Source organism: Homarus americanus, unplaced genomic scaffold, assembly GCF_018991925.1.
Source record: "Homarus americanus isolate GMGI-L3 unplaced genomic scaffold, GMGI_Hamer_2.0 scaffold43895, whole genome shotgun sequence".
Lineage (NCBI taxonomy): Eukaryota > Metazoa > Arthropoda > Malacostraca > Decapoda > Nephropidae > Homarus > Homarus americanus.
Window position 1 is genome coordinate 240,327 of NW_024738072.1, and position 23,003 is coordinate 263,329.

General features: G+C 42.0%; 1 protein-coding gene across 4 annotated transcripts; it reads left to right on the forward strand.

Moving 5' to 3' along the window:
• Positions 1 to 1,550: 1,550 nt before the first annotated feature.
• LOC121873658 (tetraspanin-2A-like) lies at positions 1,551 to 22,688 on the forward strand. Of its 4 annotated transcripts, none has more exons than XM_042377307.1 (8): positions 1,551 to 1,701; positions 2,998 to 3,159; positions 11,344 to 11,541; positions 12,032 to 12,211; positions 19,327 to 19,421; positions 19,919 to 20,027; positions 20,757 to 20,857; positions 20,925 to 22,688. In XM_042377307.1, the coding sequence occupies exons 2-7, from the start codon at positions 3,034 to 3,036 to the stop codon at positions 20,835 to 20,837; spliced, it is 789 nt and encodes a 262-aa protein (XP_042233241.1). In that variant the 5' UTR covers positions 1,551 to 1,701; positions 2,998 to 3,033; the 3' UTR covers positions 20,838 to 20,857; positions 20,925 to 22,688. The 4 variants fall into 4 exon arrangements, with proteins under 4 accessions (XP_042233241.1, XP_042233240.1, XP_042233242.1 ...); XM_042377306.1 differs by having other exon boundaries at positions 20,757 to 20,850; positions 20,918 to 22,688; XM_042377308.1 differs by having other exon boundaries at positions 20,757 to 20,840; positions 20,931 to 22,688.
• The last annotated feature ends 315 nt before the right edge of the window (positions 22,689 to 23,003 follow it).

A 23,003-nucleotide genomic window follows, 5' to 3' on the forward strand; every position in this document is an offset into this window, starting at 1 on the left:
GGGTGATGAACAATTGTGGAGATTCGATATATTTCCCCAATGTAAAATTTTAAAGCTGTGTGAGTAACTTGACACGTTTTTTTAAGGCGGAGAACGAAGAGGTCATACGCTTCACGAACTCAAAACCCCCAACTGTTGTTATTATATGTACTTTTCATAATATTTTTTCTTATTTTAATAAACTGTGCTACTACTTCATTGAATCGTTGAGCAGCGAATGTGATTTTTTTTTATTACAAATTATAAACATATTTTCTATTTTCAATTTAGTTGTTGGTGGAAACTAGACAAGCAGTGTACAGTAATAAAGTCCTTGAGCTGCCTCTTTCTCAACAGACGTCCATTGATCGGTCAACTTCCCCCGAACATCACCAACATCTCTTGGTGCTCGAGCCATAACATTCACCAGACTTTAAAACTGAATCCCATGACGTAGAACACTTGAAGACACAGTGACGCGGAACCAAAACGTACCTATCATCAGGTTTTCTCGGTTAGCGTTATATACCCTGTGACTCTAAGCTGTGATCCCTCCCCGTTGAACACGACGTGCATCAGCCTCAACAAACACTATCACACGCTTAATGGGAATATATCTTCATATTCTAATGGACAGTGATTTACACATTTCCTCTATTAATTCTGCCATGCATATAACAATATGTATTATTATGTACCATTTACTACCTCACACGTTTATATTGTTTCAGTATGTATATAGATAATGCACATATACATTGCTATCATATACAGTACTTATCTCTACAGTTGTATAATGTGAGTATAGGTGGACAAGTTTTTGATGATAATGGCATTAAGATACTAATCGTCATCTAGTCGTGATTTCCGATTAGTAAGTGATATGACGAAAGACGAGAGAGTAACTTACCCAACAGGAAGTGGCCTACGTTCACTTTTATCAGTACAATGTCTTAAAAGGCCTTCATAGCTTCTGTTTGTAAGTCTAAAAGTTTGAAATGTCTTAAGGAATGTGGTCCCCCTATAAACGGACCATAAAGTCCCCTCTGGTGTAATATTCACAACAGATCCTGGCGATAGGGCACAGAGAACGTTATCACATGTTATCAAGATAATGATTACCTCCATATCCTTCCTAACCCACCTCCAGCTGACACCTTCCCTTCACTCTCCTCACATAAGCTGACACTTTCCCTTCACCGACCCCACACAAGCTGACACTTTCCCTTCGCCCACCCCACACAAGCTGACACCTTTCCTCCCCCCACCCCACACAAGCTGACAGCTTCCCTTCGCCCACCACACACAAGCTGACAGCTTCCCTTCGCCCACCCATACAAGCTGACACCTTTCCTTCCCCAACCCAAGCTGACACCTTTCCTTCCCCCACCCTTACAAGCTGACACCTTTCCTCCCCCCACCACACAAGCTGACAGCTTCCCTTCCCCCACACACAAGCTGATACCTTCCCTTCCCTATCACCTAGTAAGTTGACACCCCTTCTCCCACCACCAGACTGAGTTTCCTCCTCCCTCCCCACCCCTTTCCCCCAAGAGATAACAACATCCCTCCACCCCAAGGTTCACCAGCCTACTCCCCAGTCGCTATTTTCCCGCCATTGCGTGCGCGTGTGTGTGTGATAGCCGACAGTGCCCTACACTATTCCCGGGGTTGTTGATATAATACAACATTTCTTTACCTTCATCTTGTGGTTTTGGTGAGGTGAGTCAATACTAATATCATAACCAGCTATTTATTTATTGTGTAAGTGAAAATCATATTCCAAGATGTGTGGTTCTGAGTCGAAATTCTCCTTCTTGGAAGCATTCCTCGGTTCAGCCCATCCCCAAGAAGGGTGATCATTCTAATCCCTTTAACTATCTACCTTCATCCCTCTCAAAGATTTTCGAAACTATCTTGAACTACCACTTACTCCGTCACCTTAAACACCTTTCTCTTTTGTCGTATCACCAGTATGGCTTTCGCCAGGCGAGATCTACTGGTGATCTGCTCTCCTATTGCGCCCATCTTTGGTCATCACTACTATTTTACAAGAATAATCCACGGTGCCACGTAAAATGGAATGAATTTGAACATCACACAATACATATAAATAAGTTGAATGCAGTGAAATTTTGAAGTTTCTAATCCGCAGAAAAATTATAAAATGGCAAAATATCTTCAAGGAAAACTAATACAAATGATTGAAAACGAGGAATAGGAGGAAGAGTGACCTGAGGGGAGAACTGTACGACGGGAGAATAATGTTTTGGTCATCTGAGGGTGTGTGATGGGTTGGCAGGTCACGTAACACCAGAACTGACAGCCAGTTCCCTGGACCACAATAAAAATAGAGCAGGAGAGATTTGTCTTTTTGTAGTTACTGGTGACTATGTGACTCATGAGGACCGGACACAACCCCCGGAGGACAGCCCCCCCCCCCTAGGTTAAAGTTCAGAGGAAGACAAAATCCTCCCTATTTTTTGTAGTGCACAGTGACACATTACAGATAACATATGTACAATATTCTCCCAAATTGGCTGACTTAAACTTAAGCAAATATTCTGTCGCAAAAATAAAGTCAAAACTGCACTCAGACTGTGGCGTAGCTTAACGTGTTCTACTAAACTTTACTTGTGGGAAAAATTAATGGACGAATATTGAAAATTCGGACGAGGCTCACGAGGAAAATAATGCCTCTTTAGTCCTTTCAGTGCGTCGTAATAAGTTTAAATATTGCTTTTTTGTCATTTCTTCCGTTGTCCATATAATTTCCCCTCTGAGACAACCAGAGCACAAACTATTAAGGTAAAACAATCACAAGTCGTAGAAACACTCACAAGAAATAGGCTGAGTGTCGTTGTACTTAACATTTTCAATATAAACAACTTTTTTGCAATCCCATAAGACGATTAAACAGAATAAGTATCGTTGAGTTTCTGGGGTTATGAATGTAAGTTGTAGTTGATGAATGTAGCTACATGGATTTTCACTGTAAATATGTTTCTTTTTTACCAGACCACCACAAGGTAATCTTCTTGCACGACCAGAATTATGACAGAGAAGAGCAGTAGGGTGATGGCGGCGAGGGGTACCTACAGCTACGACACGGTGGGGGCCAACCCTGGAGCCGTCCACTTTCTCACCACAATCATCATCGCCTTCAACGTCTTCTTTGCTGTGAGTATGTCCACAGTCAGCAGTCGTTCACTATAAAACACTGCAGGTTCTGGGATAGTCGCAAATACACGCACAAGAACGGGAATAAGGACAAGTACAAGTTTTCGTATAGAAAGGGCATAAATGATCATACAGGTAAAGTTATAGAGGAAATTACAGGTGAAAATACAGGTACACGAAACGAACCAAAGGACTGACTTACCTAACCTCGTTAAGTTAGGTTTGGTTGGCTCATTTCCTGTGCTATCTGAAATATTTTAGTCACATTGTCTGGGAACGACCCGATTGAGAATAAGAATCACATACCCCTTTTAGAATTATTTTTCGTAAGGTCTCACATTTAATTTTTACATTGTCTGACACAGGACTTTCACTCAATGTACTAAAATTTATTATACCATGAAGGAATCCGTCGAAAAATTTTAAGGAGTAAGTCCGTTCTGCACACCTTGACCATTAGTTGTACGAGTAGATCACTCCTAAACCACCACCACTATATCTCAAGTATGTTACATTTGGACTCCGTTACATCTTAACTCCATTATACCATGATTCTGGTACACCTTGTCCATGACACAGTATATACCGACTTCAGTTATTCTGCTTTAAGAAGGGCGCGACTGTCCTACGTGACGACAGAACCCACGTGATAAATTAACAAAATGCCACGTTTTAACACAGGCAGGGCGTGAGGACGTCAAGAATAGCACAGCATGCGAGGCAAAAATTACACAGTGAAAATTGCCGTGAAAATACGGCGAGCTCTCTGACGCGTTTACCACACGCGATTTACTCTAATAAAATTGTAGACGCGTAGTCGTGTGAGTGGTGAGCGGTGATGGAGTTCTCAAGAGAGATTTAGCATTGCAGTTTGGCATGTTGTCCTTGGCGTTGTTTAACAGCAATATCTTTGTTTAATTTTAGATCCTGGTGGTTATTTTAGGGATAACGGGAGTCTAAAAGCAGATGTTGTTAGCGAGTCTGCTGGGTTTGTAAGTTAAAGTATTAGTTTATTGCGTATATCAGTTCCAGGTGGATTCTATTGGCTTCTTTCTTGAATAAGTTTATTTTATTCTAAAAGAATCGTAATTATAACATACGTAATGATTTTCTAGCATCTGAAAATTAAATAACGTCAGTTATTCTTAATAGGGAGAACACAACTATCACAGCGTAGGCGAAATGGATGGCTTTATAGTCTGTGTCGAAGGTTCTTGACGCCGACTAGTATGTATCAGTACTGGGTCTGTGTCGATTACTATGCTAGCAGTATTAATGCTAAAGTTATACTGCGTGAAGTAATGTGTTGTGGTCAGGCTAGTCATAGTAAAGTACCTGACACACCAGGTAGGAGGCCAACATACAGTAGGTATTTTTTCAACTTGCAAGATATTCAAATAAATTTTGGTGACCTACAGACGGTATCAAACGATGATATCACTATGACTCAGGTGAAAGAATTACGGGCCTACGCCAAGTATAGTCAACGGTGTGTCCACCATTGCAGGCTGTGTCCACCATTGTAGGCTGTGTCCACCACAAGAATAATTATCGGTACATATGACTCAATGTACCACCTTGTATTTATACACTACATCTCTCTGGAGAATTGAGCTATAGATTTCTTTATCTGTCTTAAGTTAGACTGATAAGATAAACAGCTGAAGATACTAGATGCAACGATCGGTTTATACTTATTTCCTCTACTCCCATTTGGGTTTCCATTTTGTCTTCTTCTTTTTTGTCTATTCCCATTATATCTACTATGAAAATGTCACATAATCCTAAAATATTTGGTCTTATTTAATGGTAATGTTATACCATCACTCCTCTTTATCTAGAATTTGCCGCTAGTCAAATAAGAGGTGAGGTTTGATCGTGAGAGCATAAAGACACAACCCCCTGCCACCAGTGGTCACAGCAACAACCAGGGTAAACACATTACTCTAGTCTTATATCCGCCAGTTTCTTAATAAGCCCCAGATTAACTCATATTGAGGAGTCATACACTGCATCATTTAATTGCTGTTGTCCTCAAAGAGATACATAACCAAGAAAAATTGGTAAAGACATCCGGAAAATATTTGTAATAATGGACGAACATAGTCGCCAAACATGAAGTATATGGGCACCTGTGAATACCCAAAAGCAAGTGAGAGCCTGTAGTGCCTTTACATTGTAATGGCACTACGGGCTCTGCGTGAAGCCAAATATATTGTAAAGCTTACAATATATTTAGCTTCACGCAGACAGGTTTAAACTTCCCCAGACACTTACATTTTTTGTTTAAACGCTTATAAATTGTATCAGTTTATCAAATTATTTTCAGGAAAAAGCTACTTTGCCCGACTATGATTCTGAACAATCGCCTAACTAAGTAATTCTCTTCATATCTCAAACTACGAGCCCTTTTGAAAAGGTTTTCAGTTTGACCATAGAGTAACACTACTACAGCGTGTTTGCTGCAGTTGTGTATGTGTTACAGACAATCTGTGTAATAAGCCATTTCACTAAATGGCTGAAAACTTTAGTCATTTAGCAAAATTAGTATTTCATTCGGTGAATTACAAGCCAAGTGACAGCAAAGGCAAGTTGTTGTTCAGGTATTGTGGAATTGTTGTGAGCGATATAAAGTGAAAAGACTTAGGAATTGTACACTGGTAGTGTGCTGACTGTATATACAGTATTCGAAGTGAAAAGTCCAGTGGTAAAGACATACCCTTTGAACAGTTTGTGAAGACTTAGTGATTATTAAAGCCTGCAGTTTACAAGTGTGTTTCTGTGACCTGCCTGTTGTTTGTCTGTACACTGATACTGATCATCGGGAAATTACCGGACACTGGCGGGACAGCCAGTGGTAATTCGACGACACTTGTGATATATCTACTGCTTCTGTATTTCCGACCTGGCCCTTGGTAAGCGGTGAAAGAGTTCGTAACAATACTAAACTCTGCCTCGGCTTAAATATACAGTATATATTCTTCTGCTATTAAAAATGAGATAGAGGAAACAAAACAAAAATTTACACTTATGATACTGCAAGACATGTGTGACTAACAAGGAAATTATTACAGGTTGTGTTTCGTCATTACCTTGAAAACACTCCCCTTATCGCGGGGTCAACACTCCAGCCCGTCCGAACCTATCTACAGTACAGTTACATAGCTCTCACGGACACACGTAACCAGCTTCAGATAAAGTCCACGTGAAAGGAGTGACTCAGAGATTAAGCTAATCAAAGAACAAGTGTAGATAATGTCGCTACGAATAATCAGAAAATCTAGCGAAGTTTCCCTCATTACGTTTTCATTGAATAGTGTGTCACCCAAGCGTCAAATTAAGAGTATAATTATCGCACAAGGAATTTAGCCTTTGGAAATATAAAACGCAAGGGTTAGAATTAGATGGTTCTACAGTGATGCTTATAGCCCATAATGCCCCCTGAAGATGTTGTCGGAGAGGGTAGTCTTCGGACAACTTGAAATGCGTCAGAATACTCCGGAAGATTTAGAGATAAATATATTACAGTTTGGTCCTTGACAACCGGAGCTCTGGCTAGTGATAACTGGTCTGCGATTAAAAAAAAGATAACCAGCCAGTGATATGCCAGACTACACACTGAGTCCTGTTCAACTCAAGTAGATGATCTGGTTAATTAAAAAGGTGGAAGTAACAGAAAGTCAGTCACCATAGTTAGGTTAAAGCTCAGGCATGTATTATGAAGTACTAACTAAATGTGAAGTGTGAGTAAACTGCGACACTAAGCTATCAATAACACTACAGTATAATGTGTGTGAGTATTGGATGGTTTTCTTATTTTCCTGCACAGGTTGTTAGGGACAGTGTGGATGAAGGCACTGTTGATTCACTGCACTAGACCGACATTAGATTTCGTAACTATTCACAGCTTGGTGCATTCTGGGTGCCTTAAGCGAAAACCAGTGATCCTTGGGACGGAAGGTGAAAGCTCTATCTACTGCTTAAAATTATATAACTGTTGATACTCCCGGGTATACAGAGGTCCCCGTTAAAACTGACTGTGCTTTACCCAACACTAACAGGTAATTTTAGTGGTGCGACACACTGATTAACAGAGGTCGAGTGAAAAATTTTTGACGCTATTACTGATTCAAGTCAGCCATTAGCAGCAATGATACGTCATAATATGTCATAAACAGTGAGAGCCAATGAAAATGACGATATCGAGAAGTATATCACAAAGAAATAAAATGTGTTGCCTGGCGCTCCCTGTGACACTTGTATCATAAAACAATTAATGATATAACGTATTCTCCTTGATCAAGCAGAATAATGGCATTGCAACATTCACATGTATTTCAGCAAATGTAAATTATTTTTCAAAAATTAAAAATATTTATACACACACACACACACACACACACACACACACACACACACCACTACACGAAGTAACGCAAAGTCATACAATATTAGGATTTTACTCAAGAGGTTTGTGAAAATCTAGTTCTAGAAATGATACTCTATGAAGCAAACTGTGGTGAAACAAGTCATCAAATTCATTATATCTTTTTTTAAACATCTTTTTTCGTCGCGAAAATGTAACTGTTAATGTATAAACAGTAAATGGGTAAATCTCATGTCCTGTATAAGATAAGCTCCTTCACACCTTTAGGAATTGGCCGTCGAAACAAGAAATTTGTGGTTATAAGAAGAAAATAAAGACATACCAGGATTTATTTTTTTGAGGGGGGCAAAGTTATGAGCGAGTTGTGAAGGTGGATTAACTTTAGGCTGACACTATAGAAAGCTTCGTATATCAACACACATACACACAACTCCCTTTAGGCTATAGAAAAGTTGTAACAAGTTAAGGCCTTGGTATGAAAGGGATATGAACAACAAAGAGAGAGATCAACAGAGCCCGAGAGAGAGACGGGGTGTTGAGCCTATAGCAGGATGTAGTCGGATCTTCGTTACCACTGAATAATGAAGAAAACAAAATAATCCTTTATTTACTCGTTGCCAATCAATGATGAGCGAATCAAGTATAAGTTTTATTTTGTGATACTGATGTGAGTTCTACGCGAGGTGTTTGGGGAAAAAATACAGTACAGTTTTGGAATTTTGCTTTCTATTGTATATAATTGTTGGGTGTGTCTCGATGCAGGTATTGTGAAGTGTGTTTGGGTTTAAGTCATTTGTGAAACTAATATAAAGGTTATTAAGAGTTTTTTTCTTTGTCGTTGATGAAAGGTTTTGCTTTAGTGAATAATGAAAGAGTCACTGTCCTACTGACGAGAAATAATAAGATTTTCACTAAACTCTGTGTTTGGCAGCGGTACTTCCGTTCCTGTACCTAGTCACCCACACACACACACTACCTTACCACCACCACCACCCACACACACACTACCTTACCACCACCACCACCCACACACACACACACCTTACCACCACCACCACACTGCCTTACCACCACCACCACCCACACACACACCACCACACCCCACACCCACCACCCACCACACACACCGCTACCACCACCACCACCCACACACACACACCACCACCACCACCACCACCCACACACACACACCCCACCACCACCACCCACACACACGCGCCACCTTACCACCACCACCCACACACACACACACCACCCACCACCACCACCACCCACACACACACACCACCCACCACCACCACCCACACACACTGCCCACCACCACCACCATCCACACACACACACCACCCCACCACCACCACCACCCACACACACACCACCCACCACCACCACCCACACACACACACACCACCACCACCCACACACACACACACCACCTTCCACACACAAGCCACCTACCACCACCACCATACCACCACCACCACCCATACACACATACCTTACCACCACCACCACCCACACACACACGCCACCTTACCACCACCACCACCACACACACACACGCTACCTACCACACACCACCACCCACACACTCGTTCATCATTCCATTATCAACAGATTACGAAATTATTTGCTCTGACCTCACCGCCATTTGTTAGTCTGATTTGTCATATCAAAGGGACTTGCTCCTTCTTATTATCATAGTTTACAGCTACTTGGTCAATCCCAGTTGGTTTTCTTATTATACTGTAAAGCCTCGTAAAATACAGCGTTATTATTTTTGTTGTCAAGTTTGTAGTAGTCATCAATGGCTACTTATAGTTCAGAACAAAATTATACCGAAACTTTTGGAAATAAATGGCAGTGACGTGATGGTCAACTAGGTTAGAATTATAACATCGATTCACCCAGATTTCTTAGTAATATATATATATATATATATATATATATATATATATATATATATATATATATATATATATATATATATATATATATATATATATATATATATATATATATATATATATATATATATATTTATAAATTTTAATGTTAAACTGACCAAATATAAACAGTCACACTTTATGACTGACAAACTGATGGCAGGTACTTCCAAGCATCCAGGGAATTTTAGCTGTAAATAAAACACGTATAAATGATGACTTTGTTCCTTGTCTTAGTATTTTATTTTTCTATTAATGTTGTTAAGACTCTTCCAATTAAAGGGAGTTCTATCTCTTATAATTTGCTAATGTGAAAGGGTCCCTCATCACCCAGAGGCAACGGCATTGGTATTCAGGGCGAAAGAAATTAGCCAAGAAAGTTGAGGACTCCATCGACAGTTTCCGACCGTTTTTCTTAACCTTTTTCACCCTATTTCCCTCTTTTCCATATCCGCTCAGGACATTTTCCCCACCCAATTACAATAACAGAAAAACTGCACAGAACAAAAAGATTCCTACCTAACACAATAACAGAAAAGAATTACCTTACCTTGCCAATAGTAGTTCCATGCTAAGAGCGTCTGAGCTGCAGTAATTGATTGATTTATTGGATTTCCTGACCGTCAACTGCTATGGTTATTACGGCCGGAGACTTGTCAATAAGACCGGTTTCTCTTGTTTATCTTCTTTTTGGTTACTTTCCACATTTCTTCTTGATCTTGTTGTTCTTGTTCTTGTTTCACCGTTTTTTTTTTCGTTTTCTCTTTTCTTCTTCCATAACTACAAGGAGAGCCTTCTTGTAGCTAAGTTGTTTCTGGGTTCGCATGTTAGCTGCCCAGCTCTACTCCCTCCACATGGGACACTCCCGATCGGAGGAGGAATGAGGGCCGCCACAAGCTGTACATTTCTTATGTTTCTTACACGTGGTGTGTTGGTGCCCTGTGGTCCTGCGCTTGGTGAAAGCCTCCCGGGCCTGGTACTGCTTGGCTCGTTTGGGTCTGGCAAAGTAGGTCTTAACTGGGATAGTCTCCCATCCCAGTTCTACTTCTTGCGGTAGTGTCTTTGAGTAGCCGACCAGGGCCGCTTGACTGGTCAGCTTCTTATCAACGTACAGCTAGTCAACGATCAGTTCGGCCAGCTCACCTTGTTCAGGGTGTTGAACTTCGGCGTAGATCACTTCCATCATCAAGGTGTCTTCTTCATGAACTTCTATCTTGGTTGGGAAGTCGTTGATGACATGGAGGTTGAGTTCTTGGGGGAAGATGTGCTCGACCAGGTGCAGCCAAACCACCTTAGCTAAGTCCCATTGCAGCGTCATGTCCACGTGGTACCTCGGGAACAGAGACAGGTGTCTTTATTCGCCAAGGTGTAAGTCTTTATAATTATAATCCCGTACAGAGGGGAAGGGGGGGGTATTCCACTTGAGTCATAGGACAGGTACTCGAGCCTACCAGGACATAAACTTGGATGCTTCAGACTCAGGACAGGTGCTAAAGTCACACCTCACAACTCAAGCAGCATTACAAATTCTCAAGCGTTACAAACTCTTATAGATGTTATGAAGCTGATCCATAACACAGGAAAAAGTTTCTTTATGGTTTACTGACTCCGAAAGTTCTCACGTCTGATTCATTGGATATTTTATACAATGTCTAAGAATAGTGTGCGGTCAGATTTTGTTTATTGCTCTCGGAGTCAGAGCAAAACTTTCTATAAGTCTACATACTACTTTGGAGTACACGTGAGTTACGACTGAATGTTTTAAAATTTAGAGAACGATAGATTATGGCGTTAGGGATCACTTGTTAGTACAGTCTGTCCAGCACCTTTAAACCCTGTAAACCTCTACAGATCTTAGGGGCGACGATGCTGGCGCTGGGGTTCTGGCTCACCCTGGACATCACCTTCAAGAACTGGGTAATAGACCTGGGGATGGAGCGCTTCTGGGTCGGGGTGTACATCCTGATGGCTGCCGGCGTGCTCGTCATGCTCCAGTCCTTCTTCGGTATCTGCGGAGCATTTCAGAGGAAAGGCAGGATGCTTGTCGTGGTGAGTGGAAAGAGAGAGAGAGAGAGTTTGGATAAAACTTATTCACAAAATTAACAATGCTACTTATGTCTCTCGAATATTGTTATTATTATTATTATTATTATTATTATTATTATTATTATTATTATTGTTATTATTATATCTTGCAGGAATATCTGGAAAACGATAAAAAAATACAAAAAGGATGTTTTCCTCTCAGCAGTGAATGATTGTGTCCCACACTGTGATGGCCCGCTGTGTCTCTCCTCCCTAATGACCATTAATTTACTTACTAATGGACTAAAATGGGACTTGTCAATAACGCTGACTGTATATGTCAGAACGTCTGGTTGAGAGAGAGAGAGAGAGAGAGAGAGAGAGAGACTTAGTGAGGAAATAGTAATATGAAGGGTTGTCAAATATTAAATCTCTTCTCACCTAGTCATTTGCTTACATAGGGTATAGGCACACATATATTAGCCTTTTAGTGATCCTTCTTACTGACCCACAGTTCTGCGGGAGCTTGGTGATCTGCTTCGTATTGGAGATCGTTGGAGGTACGTATATGCTGGCCAACGGGATCCAACACTCGCTCATCGAGGACTGGTTGCACAATCGCTTCTATCACTTCATCGACGTGTTCGACCAAGACGAGGGTGCCAGGAGGATCATGAATATTATCCAGCAATATGTGAGTACCGGGCAGAGCGAAGTAGGACGGGGCGGGGCGGATGAGGGTGAGGTGGAGGAGGGCGAAGCGGGGTGGAGGAGGGCGAAGCGGGGTGGAGGAGGGGAGGGCGGGGCGAGGCAGGGCGTGACCGAATGGGACGAGGCAGGATGGGGTGGGGCAGGGCGGTGCGAGGCAGGGCAGGGTGAGGCAGGACGGGACGGGCCAGAGCAAGTCAGTGTAGGAAAGGGTGCAAATTGCCGTTCCTTTACCAGAACATCTGAAGAAAACGGGTGAGTTAAGTCCTGGTTCTCAGCATTATTTTGAGGTATTTGTGCACAAAGGGAGTCAGTGGCTGAGGTAGAGAGGTATAAGGACTCATGGACTGGCACGAGACTCACCACTCCTGGCCGGGGGTGAGGCATGTCCATCCCTCGTAAAGACCTTCAGGAGTGAGGTGCTTCCCCGTCTGCTCCTTGAGATATGCTAAACACTGTCAGTTGATTGAGAATATCCAACGGAGAGGCACCAGAATGTTGCCTGCACTACTGCACCTCAGCTACCCAAAGAGATGAGAACACCTGTATCTGCCTAGCTTATACTACAGACGGGCAAGGGGTGACCTAATTGAAGTGTATAAGTCTCTCAGAGGGCCTTACTCAGCCGAGTGTCCATGGCTGGAGCTAGCGGCGACCCGCCCCACAAGGGGCAAACTTTTCGGAGTGAGAGTTGTGAACTCTTGGAACAATCTGCCAGAGAGTGTTGTGACGGCAGCGAGTGTGAGCTCTTTCAAGATCAGACTTGACCAACGCTGGAGCAGGTTCAGATACATCCAGGAGCCAGTACATGCCCAGTACTTGCCAACAGTGTTTAGCAAACCAAGCGGCTAGCTGATCAGTGGCGAAGATGATGAAAGTAAGAAAGTAAATTAAAGTAACTGGGGAAAATCCGTAGTTAGCTGACGTCATTCTGGCGTAATGGCCGGTGTTGCCACAACAGTCACGTGACCTCTGACGCTTTGATTGTACAAAATAAAACACCATGGATATACCAAAAGACACTCTAGATCTGATGGCGACCTTCCATACAGAAGTGAATGAGAACGAAGATAACACTACTAAGACTACGAAAGATGCTGAGGAGACAAACACGGAGAAACGAGGTACTAAACAGGCCTCATGGGATCACATTGATTACATCTGTTCCAGTTCCGGTAAGCGCGCCAACTACCCTAATTCTGGCAGTGAAATTGACTCAGACACCCATCACCAACAAGCATAAAACACTAATATCAAAGACAATTCATCAATTGAAAAACCGAGGAGAGAAATTACTTCTTAAGTTCAAGCCAAGTGGAGCAACAAGCAGTGGGGTGAAGACTGGCCTACTCTGGGTCCACCACGTACGTTACCAAGTCCACCCGGCGGCTCAAGACAACCTAGCATCACCAGAGTCAGGTCCCCAGACGTTACTAACACCCTCCTCCTCCTGACCAAACTTCCCTCCAGGAGACAAGCCTGGCACTTGACAGTATTAGGGACCTGTCACGCTTTTCCATAAACAGATGAATTGTATCGGGAATTCTCCTCCCACACACTCCTCCTCCTGCCACTATATGTAACTTGACGACAAAACCCATGACCCTTCAGGCACTTGCGTCACTAATGTAGGCGAGCATGAACTCCGCATGCTTCTCTGATGGGCGCTGTAAACTCTTTTGCGCTTTGCTTTGCACAAAATGCAAGAGGGTGCCCAATAAACTAGCCAATCGCGGGGAAAATCTGAAATCTGAAATCTTTCTCTCTTTATCTCTCTCCCTTCCCTTTCTCTCTCTCATTCACACAACACAACAGTAAAGTTTAGCACCTGTGAAAAATTAAACAGGTCCTCTGTTGAAGGTTGGACAACAGTTAGCCAACAACCTGATTGGCTGATACGCAAATGAATGAGAGGCGTGATCTACATGACATATACAATGCTTATTTTGTTGATAGAATTATTCTTGAGGACCACGCGCCGGATTAACACGAAACGGTTAAGAATTGTTAGTTGGTGATGTTAATACAGGTAAGTGAACACCAGTTAGTTAACAGTCTTGTGACGATGATGTTAACAACCCAGGTTAAGTGAAGGTCTCCGCCAGCCTGTACTTGCTTCACGGTCCCAACACGACACCTCCATAACTCCCGCCATAAGAGCTGGTCATTTAGTCATAGAGGGCGCGGTGTCGTCGTGTGCCGCCATCACCCTCTAATGTCTACACCACAAAGTAACATATCCCGGGTCATACGTTAACGCCATTCTTCAGGTGTAACAGGTTTATGTGAGGTCAAATTGTCTCAATCGAGGGCAGTAAGTTAGTTTTAAATTATTACTCTTTCACGGGATTATGATCTGTCATTTTCCACACCTGTGTGTTACGCTTAGTCGCAGGATAACAGAGCACAGGCGGTGTTCTTCAGGGTTTACGTGTTTCTCATTGACTCAGTATTCGTAGGGTGTTGGATTCTACTGAACATGGTCGCGTAGTGTACTAGATTTTTCTCATCTCTTTGATAGGGATCTAAATTCCACTGAATAAAAAGATGTAGTGTGGATTCTTTCAGATTCCAATACGTTGATAAGTTGTTTTTTTAGCCCCCGTCCAGCTCTTGAATCTGTAAACGGATATAATGGTGAATGCTGTTTGTGTGGCCTTGAACAAGTTTTTATAAATGACTATATTTATCTAAAAAAAATTTGCCCCAAATGATTACAAATGTACAAAAAACCATCAATAATTCCTCGTATCATCTAGGTTCCAATTGACAGTCTCGCAGAGGAAACAGCGTACAGTACCGAGTAGATTTTCAGTGGAATTTTGATGTCTTTTTGTGCCGCCATCTCAAGTGAGCCAGTCAGTTTCGTATAGATCCTGGGGAACCTGGCCTTGTGTGTGCTGAGTGTCGGAGTGCGTTGAAAGTCATCACAATTGTTAAAAGCTGGACTGTATGTGATAATTTACACTAATGACTATATCATCAAGAAACACACGCACACACACATACACCACCTGAGCCCCGTACACACACACCCACACACACACGCTGGGCAGACTCCAAAGATCATTACACTACAATACAGTGAACAATAACTCAGTGTAGGTCAAGATGTCCTGCAGTAACTACGTCCTCAGCCAAATTTATAATTCCCTCAGGCGGAGCAGTTCATTATCTCTAATGAGATATAAATAAATTTGAGGTAACTTCTCTTACCTGTAATCATCAAAACCCAACCTAAAATTTATAATAATATCATACTGTACATAACACCATAAAAAAACATTAAAAATATCACACACACACACACACACGGTAGAATGACCTCATTAACTAGCCACAACTGGGTAAGACCCGGACCGACACTTGAGAAACAAGGCGACCTAATGATAATTGGAGGCGGCCGCCAATGACCTTTGAGGAGGAGGAATAGTGAGGATAATAGGGGAGGGAGACGGAAGGGGGAGCGAGGAGGAGGGGAGGGGGAGGGGGTTACTGTCTACCTTACCCGGCTAGGGGTGGAGGTCATATTGATCCAAGGGAAATGAGAGAAGGAAGGAGGAAAAGGGAAGACGGGAAATAAAGTAGAATAGGGAAGGAGGATGAGGAGAAGAGAAGGAAGGAGAAGAAAAGAAGAAAAGAGGAAGGTGAAAGGTAAGGGGGAAGCGAGGAAAGAGGGAAAGAAAGTAGAGGGGAAGGAGAAAGGGAAGAAGAGAGAAAGAGAAGTAAGGAGGAAGAAAGAAAGGAGAGATGGAGAACGGGAGGAAAAAATGGCAGTTAATAGAGGAAGGGAGAAGAAAGAAAGGAAAAATGAAGGCGGGAAAGAAAGTTGGAGGGGATGAAGGAAGGATGGAAAAGAAAAGAAGGACGGATAGAAGAAAGAAGTAAGGCGAATGGGAAGAAGGAGAAAATGAATAAAAGGACAAGGGAAGAAGTGAAGATGAGAAAAAGAGGTAAAGGAGAAATAAAATGAGAGAGAACAAGATAAAGTAGTAAAATGGAGGATAGACAAGAAGGAATAAACGAAAGGATTGTAAGAGGGAGAACTAAACACGTAAACAATATACTTGACATGATATAAACTAAATAAATAAGTTAACACTTTAATTTCAGATAGCGTCTTGGTTTAATTTTGGACGAACAGTTTTTTTTAGTTTTTTAGTTGTTTTCTTAGCGTAAGTCAACTAGTTCTGTATTTAATTACATATTTATTTACTAGGAATATTTAACCATAAGGACCGTAGATAATTGGGACTCGTAAACAGGAATAGGTATTGATTATGAGGAGTGTGCTAAGTGACGTCGTGTTCGTATAATAACACTCTGACGGTGATGGAATTGGGTACTCCTGCGCCCACACAATCACTCCCACACTACCACGCGCCTCCTACACTACCACACGCTGTTAAATTAGGGAAAAAACACTCATATAATCTTTTTCTCTTTCTTTAATTCTCTCATAAATGTGACGTTTACATTAATTTGGTGTTGGTGAATGGCATGATGGAGGCTGAGAATAGTAGTTTCTTCACCGACCTATAAACGTTTTGATGCGCTATTTTACACGTACTTTTGGGAGACTTACCCGACCTTTCCTTATGTTAGTGGGGCGAGTGAGGGGTGTCAAATATTCAGGTGATGTTTAATATGTAGTAAGAAGACAGACACACCCCCGCATACAAGGAGTTAGAGACTGAACGTAAAATCTTTCAGAATCCTCGTTATTTGTCCTTCCGTTATGGTTTGATAGTCGAGGAACAGATGCCATTAATCTCTTGCCTACGTTAACTTTACCTCTTGAATCTGATGACTTAACCCTCACTACGATGACTACGATGACTTAACCTCATGATTACGATGACTTAATTACCTCGTTGCATTTGGCAATTCAAAGTTCAAGCGCAACTTTCAATCACGTTTCTCCTTCAATAACCTCTGTTATATCGTTAACTTAAATCAAGACAAATTGAACAGTAAGTTCTAGTCTAACAACATTTATAACACATCAAATCACAGTTCGATCAATAAACTCTTTTTCAACTTTCAAATATTCAAATAAAAAAAATAAAAAAAATAACGACCAAATTCTTTCCTTCAGCAGTATTTCTAAGTTGGTTCTTCCTACATCAAAACCCACAACTCAGTCAACCACAAGTAATCCAAACTAAAGAAAGCCTTTATCCTCGTCTTCCCTGTAACGGCACCTGTAATGGACAGTCGACACTAACGTCAACACAATTATAATCACAAATTATTCATTGTAAGTCAGAGAATTTCCAACCACTTCTCCCCTTCAACACCGCCTCACAACAACTGCAGTCCCGTCCCACACCGAAATACCTGAACTCCCAGTAACCCAAAGTCCTCTCTGGGAATCCCCGCACCTCAAAACTTTCTCCAACAATGATCCCACAAACTTGGCTTTTCTTCCAGGGTGCGTCTCCATTTCTCTCTTCCCTCCAGTTGCTCAGCCCTCGACAAAGGCCGTGTCCATCCTCAATATGAAAAATACCTCGTCCTCATTGTGGGAGTGCGTCCTGTCCCTCCTCTTGAGAGACCTTGTGTATATAGCCCAGTCAGTTCCTCCCTTATCATCACCTACCTTCCTTATGTCCGTCGTTCATTATCTGCTTTCCCTCTTTCCCTCTCTCCCTCCGTCATGTTTGTCGTTCATTATTTCTTCACATTCGCCAGTTATCGTCTTCTCTCTCTCTCTCACCTTCATCGTCCATTATCTACCTTCCCTCATGTCCGCTGCTAAACAAACAAACTGTCATTACTTAGCCGTGGGGCGTGGGCGTGGGCGTGGGTGTGGGAAGGAGATGTATGACCTTGGTTGACTGACCCTGCACTTAACCTGTCGAGTCTCGGTCACCTTACTGATCACTCGCCAGGGGGTCCTCTGTCATCCTGTCGCTGTGGTTATCTGTCTCTTTCTCACTGTCTCTTCGACATTCTCTCTGCTTTTGTTTTTCTTTTTCTCTTTCAGTTCGTATCGTCATTTATCCACTTGTGTCGATTTCTCTCATTTCACTTGTCGTGTTGCCTTTGTATCTCTCTCTCTGCATCTCTCTCTTTCTGCGTATCTTTCTCCCTCTCTCCCTTTCTCTGATTCAATGTCTCTCTCTCTCTCTCTCTCTCTCTCATCCGACAGAATTTCTTCTTCGGGACTATAAGTGAATCCCTTAAACACCTTCGTTTTGTCTCTGTCATATTACCTGGCCAGGTAAAGACACTCTTCACCTTAAGTCAATAAAAACGAACTTACTCTTTACCTTAAGTCAATGAAAACGCACTTAGTTATTTCAGTTAATCTTTATTTAATAGTTTATAGATATGATTGTTAGTTGACTGATTACTCTTATTATGTTCCTCTATTCTATTTCACCCTCTTCCTTCTCTTGTCTCACCTCCTTCCTACCTTCTCTTGCTTCTCCTTGACCCCAGGCATCCCTCGACGTCACCATGACCTCATCCCCTACCCCATTGGTTGTTGGAGATGTAGTAATTAACCTCTAGCATGACCTGACCTGGAATGACCTTCCTACCTTCCTTAGACACTACTACAACCACTACGACAGGGTCTATGCCAGTGGTGTCAAACTCAAAACCTTTCGAGGGCCAATTCTTATTTTAGTTACCCTCTTCAGGGCCAACACAAGTGCTATATCACATATTCGAGAATTTGAGCTGAGCCGTCTTTAACTGTCTCGCTGTTAATTCCGGGTTGGAGCCTGGGCGGAGGGGAGGGGGTGAGTTCTTCTTCTCATATTTATAAACATGGATGACATCTGCTTTCTGGTGACTCGTGTGGTCGTTGATTGGTTCAAATGGGCCTCAGTCTTAAGCCTCCCATTTGAACCTAAGCCAATCCAAATAATAAGATTCAGGCCTTTCAAAATTGCTCTCCTTTTAGAATTGGGACCCATTAGCATTAGAGTCCATAGGATTAAGTACCATTTAGATTGGGGCCCATAAATGATCGGGGCCTTACTAGGATTAGGGGGGGTGGGAGGGCCATAAAGAATAGAGTCACTAGAAGTAGAAAACCATTAAGATTGGAGGTCAATATTTTAACCACCATGTTGTGTGTGTGTACAGGTCGGGTGCTGTGGGGTGGAAGGCGTCATGGATTATACTAGATGGCACAAAGTAGTCCCAGAGACCTGCTTCGACCAAGTCACCGGCAACGTCTGGTGAGTCATATATCTAACTTTAGTCTCGTGAAGTTAAACCTAAGAATTTTTATTTCGAAATATTGTAAAAAAAACACTTTCAATTGATGACCCGGTAGAGTAAATCACTGAATTTTATTTCCTAGTAAATTAATCACTAATATTTTTTGATTAACACTGTTAATTTATTTGGGATTATAGTTTTTCATCTGCTGAATTAGTTAGTCAGTCAGTCATTCAGTCAGTCAGTCAGTCATTCAGTCAGTCAGTCAGTCAGTCAGTCAGTCATTCAGTCAGTCAGTCAGTCAGTCAGTCAGTCAGTCAGTCAGTCAGTCAGTCCTTAAATTGTATCACTAACATTACTGTGTCAATGTCTTATCTATAACCCTTATTCCCTTATCCTCTCTTTCCAGCCTGTTACCTCTTTCCCTTCTCCCCCCTCTCCCCCCTTCTCTCCCCTCTCTCTCATCCTCTTCCCTCTCTCTCCTCCACCCCTCAGTAACACGTGTCTCCCTCAGGTACTTGAGCGGGACAGGGTCGGTGGGTTGCGTCAGGAAGTTCACCAGCTATCTAGAAGGTAAGGCTGGCTGGATCGCTGGCCTTGCCTTCTTTCTCGCCTTCTTCCAGGTACGTTACTGAGCTACTTATGTTACCTGTGCTACTTACCTATGTTAATTAATACCTTATGTTACCTGTGCTACTTACCTATGTTAATTAATACCTTACGTTACCTGTGCTGCTTACCTATGTTAATTAATACCTTACGTTACCTGTGCTACGTACCTATGTTAATTAATACCTTACGTTACCTGTGCTACTTACCTATGTTAATTAATACCTTATGTTACCTGTGCTACTTACCTATGTTAATTAATACCTTACGTTACCTGTGCTACTTACCTATGTTAATTAATACCTTACGTTACCTGTGCTACTTACCTATGTTAATTAATACCTTATGTTACCTGTGCTACTTACCTATGTTGCTTAATACCCTTACGTTACTTAATTAATAGCTTGTGTTACCGATTTACTTATCTATTTACTCATATTACTTAATTATTTATATTATTTACTTGTTTACTTGTTCATTATCACTACTTATGATTCTCTACATCTGTTTCTTATATATTTATTCATGTTCCTTTTTTCTTTCTGTCTTCGTAAATCTATCTTTTCCACTGTCTCTCTCTCTCTCTCTCTCTCTCTCTCTCTCTCTCTGTAAGTCTGGCTGTCTGTCTTTCTATCTCCTTGTCTGTCTCTCTTTCTGTTTCTTTCTCCTCTCATCTCCCAGCCGCTTATATTTCCCATTCCCTTATGTCTCTTTATCTCTCATCTTAATCTCTCTTTCCGCAGATATTCAGCTTCTTCGCAGCTTTTTGTCTCATCAAGCTGAAGAGAGACTACCAGAAGAGTCAGGAATATCTCGATCGTTAACGGGTGCTATTATCTCTCCCCCCCAGCTGCTATTAACTCTCCTCCTAGCTGCAATTAACTCTCCTCCTAGCTGCTATTAACTCTCCACCCCAGCTGCTATTATCTCTCCTCTACAGCTGCTATTAACTCTCCTCCCCAGCTGCTATTATCTCTCCACCCCAGCTGGTGCTATTATCTCTCCCCCCCAGCTGCTATTAACTCTCCTCCTAGCTGCAATTAACTCTCCTCCTAGCTGCTATTAACTCTCCACCCCAGCTGCTATTATCTCTCCTCTACAGCTGCTATTAACTCTCCTCCCCAGCTGCTATTCTCACTGACTTAACTCTTACCTCTGGCTGACTGACTTAAGCTGACGCCTGTAATTAATTCATTTAAGCTGACATTTCTAGCTGACCGAATTAAGCTGATGTCTCGAATTAACTACCTGACTTTAATTGAAGCCTCCAAGTGACTGATTTTAAACTGTCTTGATTTCCTGACTTAAGCTGACGTCCTGACTTCAACTGAGGCCTCCAAGTATAGTGGACTAAAAGTAATGCCTCAAACTGAGTGAGAAAGCTGACGCCTCTACATTAAATGATTGACTTAAACTGACGTCTCTGAATTAAATTGATGCATCTAAAATTCTAAATGAATCTTGTTTCCTTTAACTAACTGACTGATTGATTGACTGACTGACTGACTGACTGACTTGAACTGATTCTGCTGACTGACTCTCTTAGTCTCTCCTACAAACGGATGAGAAGTTAAGTGGTCTTCATTACGGTTCTATCCAGTTACGAGGAAATAAAGTCACCCATTAATTCTTTTGAAAATCCCGCCAAGAAAAAGAGCGCCACCACGGGCAGAAAGGTGGAAGAAGATCGCCTGGTGCATGATTCTTCAAGAGTATGGCTGCGGACTGGAAAAACGAAACGCCAGGCACTGCTGTTTTCTTGTGCTGGCGTTGCTTTAGTGATAAAGGATGAAGGCTCTTGTATTGATATTCACCACGAAGAACTACCAGTATTATTTGAGTTGTCTTAGGACGTTTCTTTCTTGTTAAAATCTCCAGAACTTGTAATCAGAACCATCAGTATTGTGTTAGCGGCTGTAGAACCACTGTACCTTATTAGAAGGTTCAGAACTACCAAACAGAACTGTCAATGTACTGTCGTGTTTGTGTTCGGTCATCGTGTCTTGGTAGAAACTTGTAGAACTAACCGCTAGGAACTGCCAAGACATTTATCTTTGTTAGGACCTCTTCAGAAACTATCACAAGACTACTATATCATTCTAGAACCTCAAGAACTATCGCTACATCTTCATAATGCCTAAAGCAGAACTCAAGAGCATACTATCTTGTTAAGGCCAAGTACTAACCCCCTAGAACAGTTCTCTCTGGCTAGGACCTCTATACAGTACCCTTCTATTTGGTTAGGATCACCATCACCTATACCTGGAACCTCTAGATTAACTTGAAGGGTCCCTGAATCTTAGCTTTGCCTTAGGTCTAGGTTGATAGTCCATTGGAAGTTCTGTATAGATAATGATTTTTTTTTCACCTATGATATGTATGTCTGTAGTGTTAGTAGAATGGTGAACATTTATATGCATCACCTGTAACTTAGTTTTATAAACGACTCGGACTGTTGTGTAGATAATATTATTTAGTTATTAAGTATATGTAGCTAGAATGTTTACTTTAACACCTACAACCGTGAAGGATAACTACAACACTCTCTTGGAGCATCTGCAACTCTTTATCTTGTACCTCGACATCACAACTTGCACTGTTCCTCCTACCTCCTACACACACTGTTACTCTACCTCCTACACACACTGTTCCTCTACCTCCTACACACACTGTTCCTCTACCTCCTACACACACTGTTCCTCTACCTCCTACACACACTGTTCCTCCACCTCCTACACACACTGTTCCTCCACCTCCTACACACACACTGTTCCTCTACCTCCTACACACACTGTTCCTCTACCTCCTACACACACTGTTCCTCCACCTCCCACACACACTGTTACTCTCACCTCCTGTTCCTCTACACACACACTGTTCCTCTTACACACTCCTACCTCCCACACACACTGTTCCTCCACACACACTGTTACCTACCTCCTACACACACACACTGTTACCTACCTCCTACACACACACACACACACTGT

Coding starts and splice junctions, on each gene's coding strand:
- LOC121873658 (XM_042377305.1), top strand. CDS start 3,034: ATGACAGAGAAGAGCAGTAGGGTGATGGCGGCGAGGGGTACCTACAGC. Junction 3,160..11,343: donor CCTTCAACGTCTTCTTTGCT/GTGAGTATGTCC, acceptor AAACCTCTACAG/ATCTTAGGGGCGACGATGCT. Junction 12,212..19,326: donor TGAATATTATCCAGCAATAT/GTGAGTACCGGG, acceptor GTGTGTGTACAG/GTCGGGTGCTGTGGGGTGGA.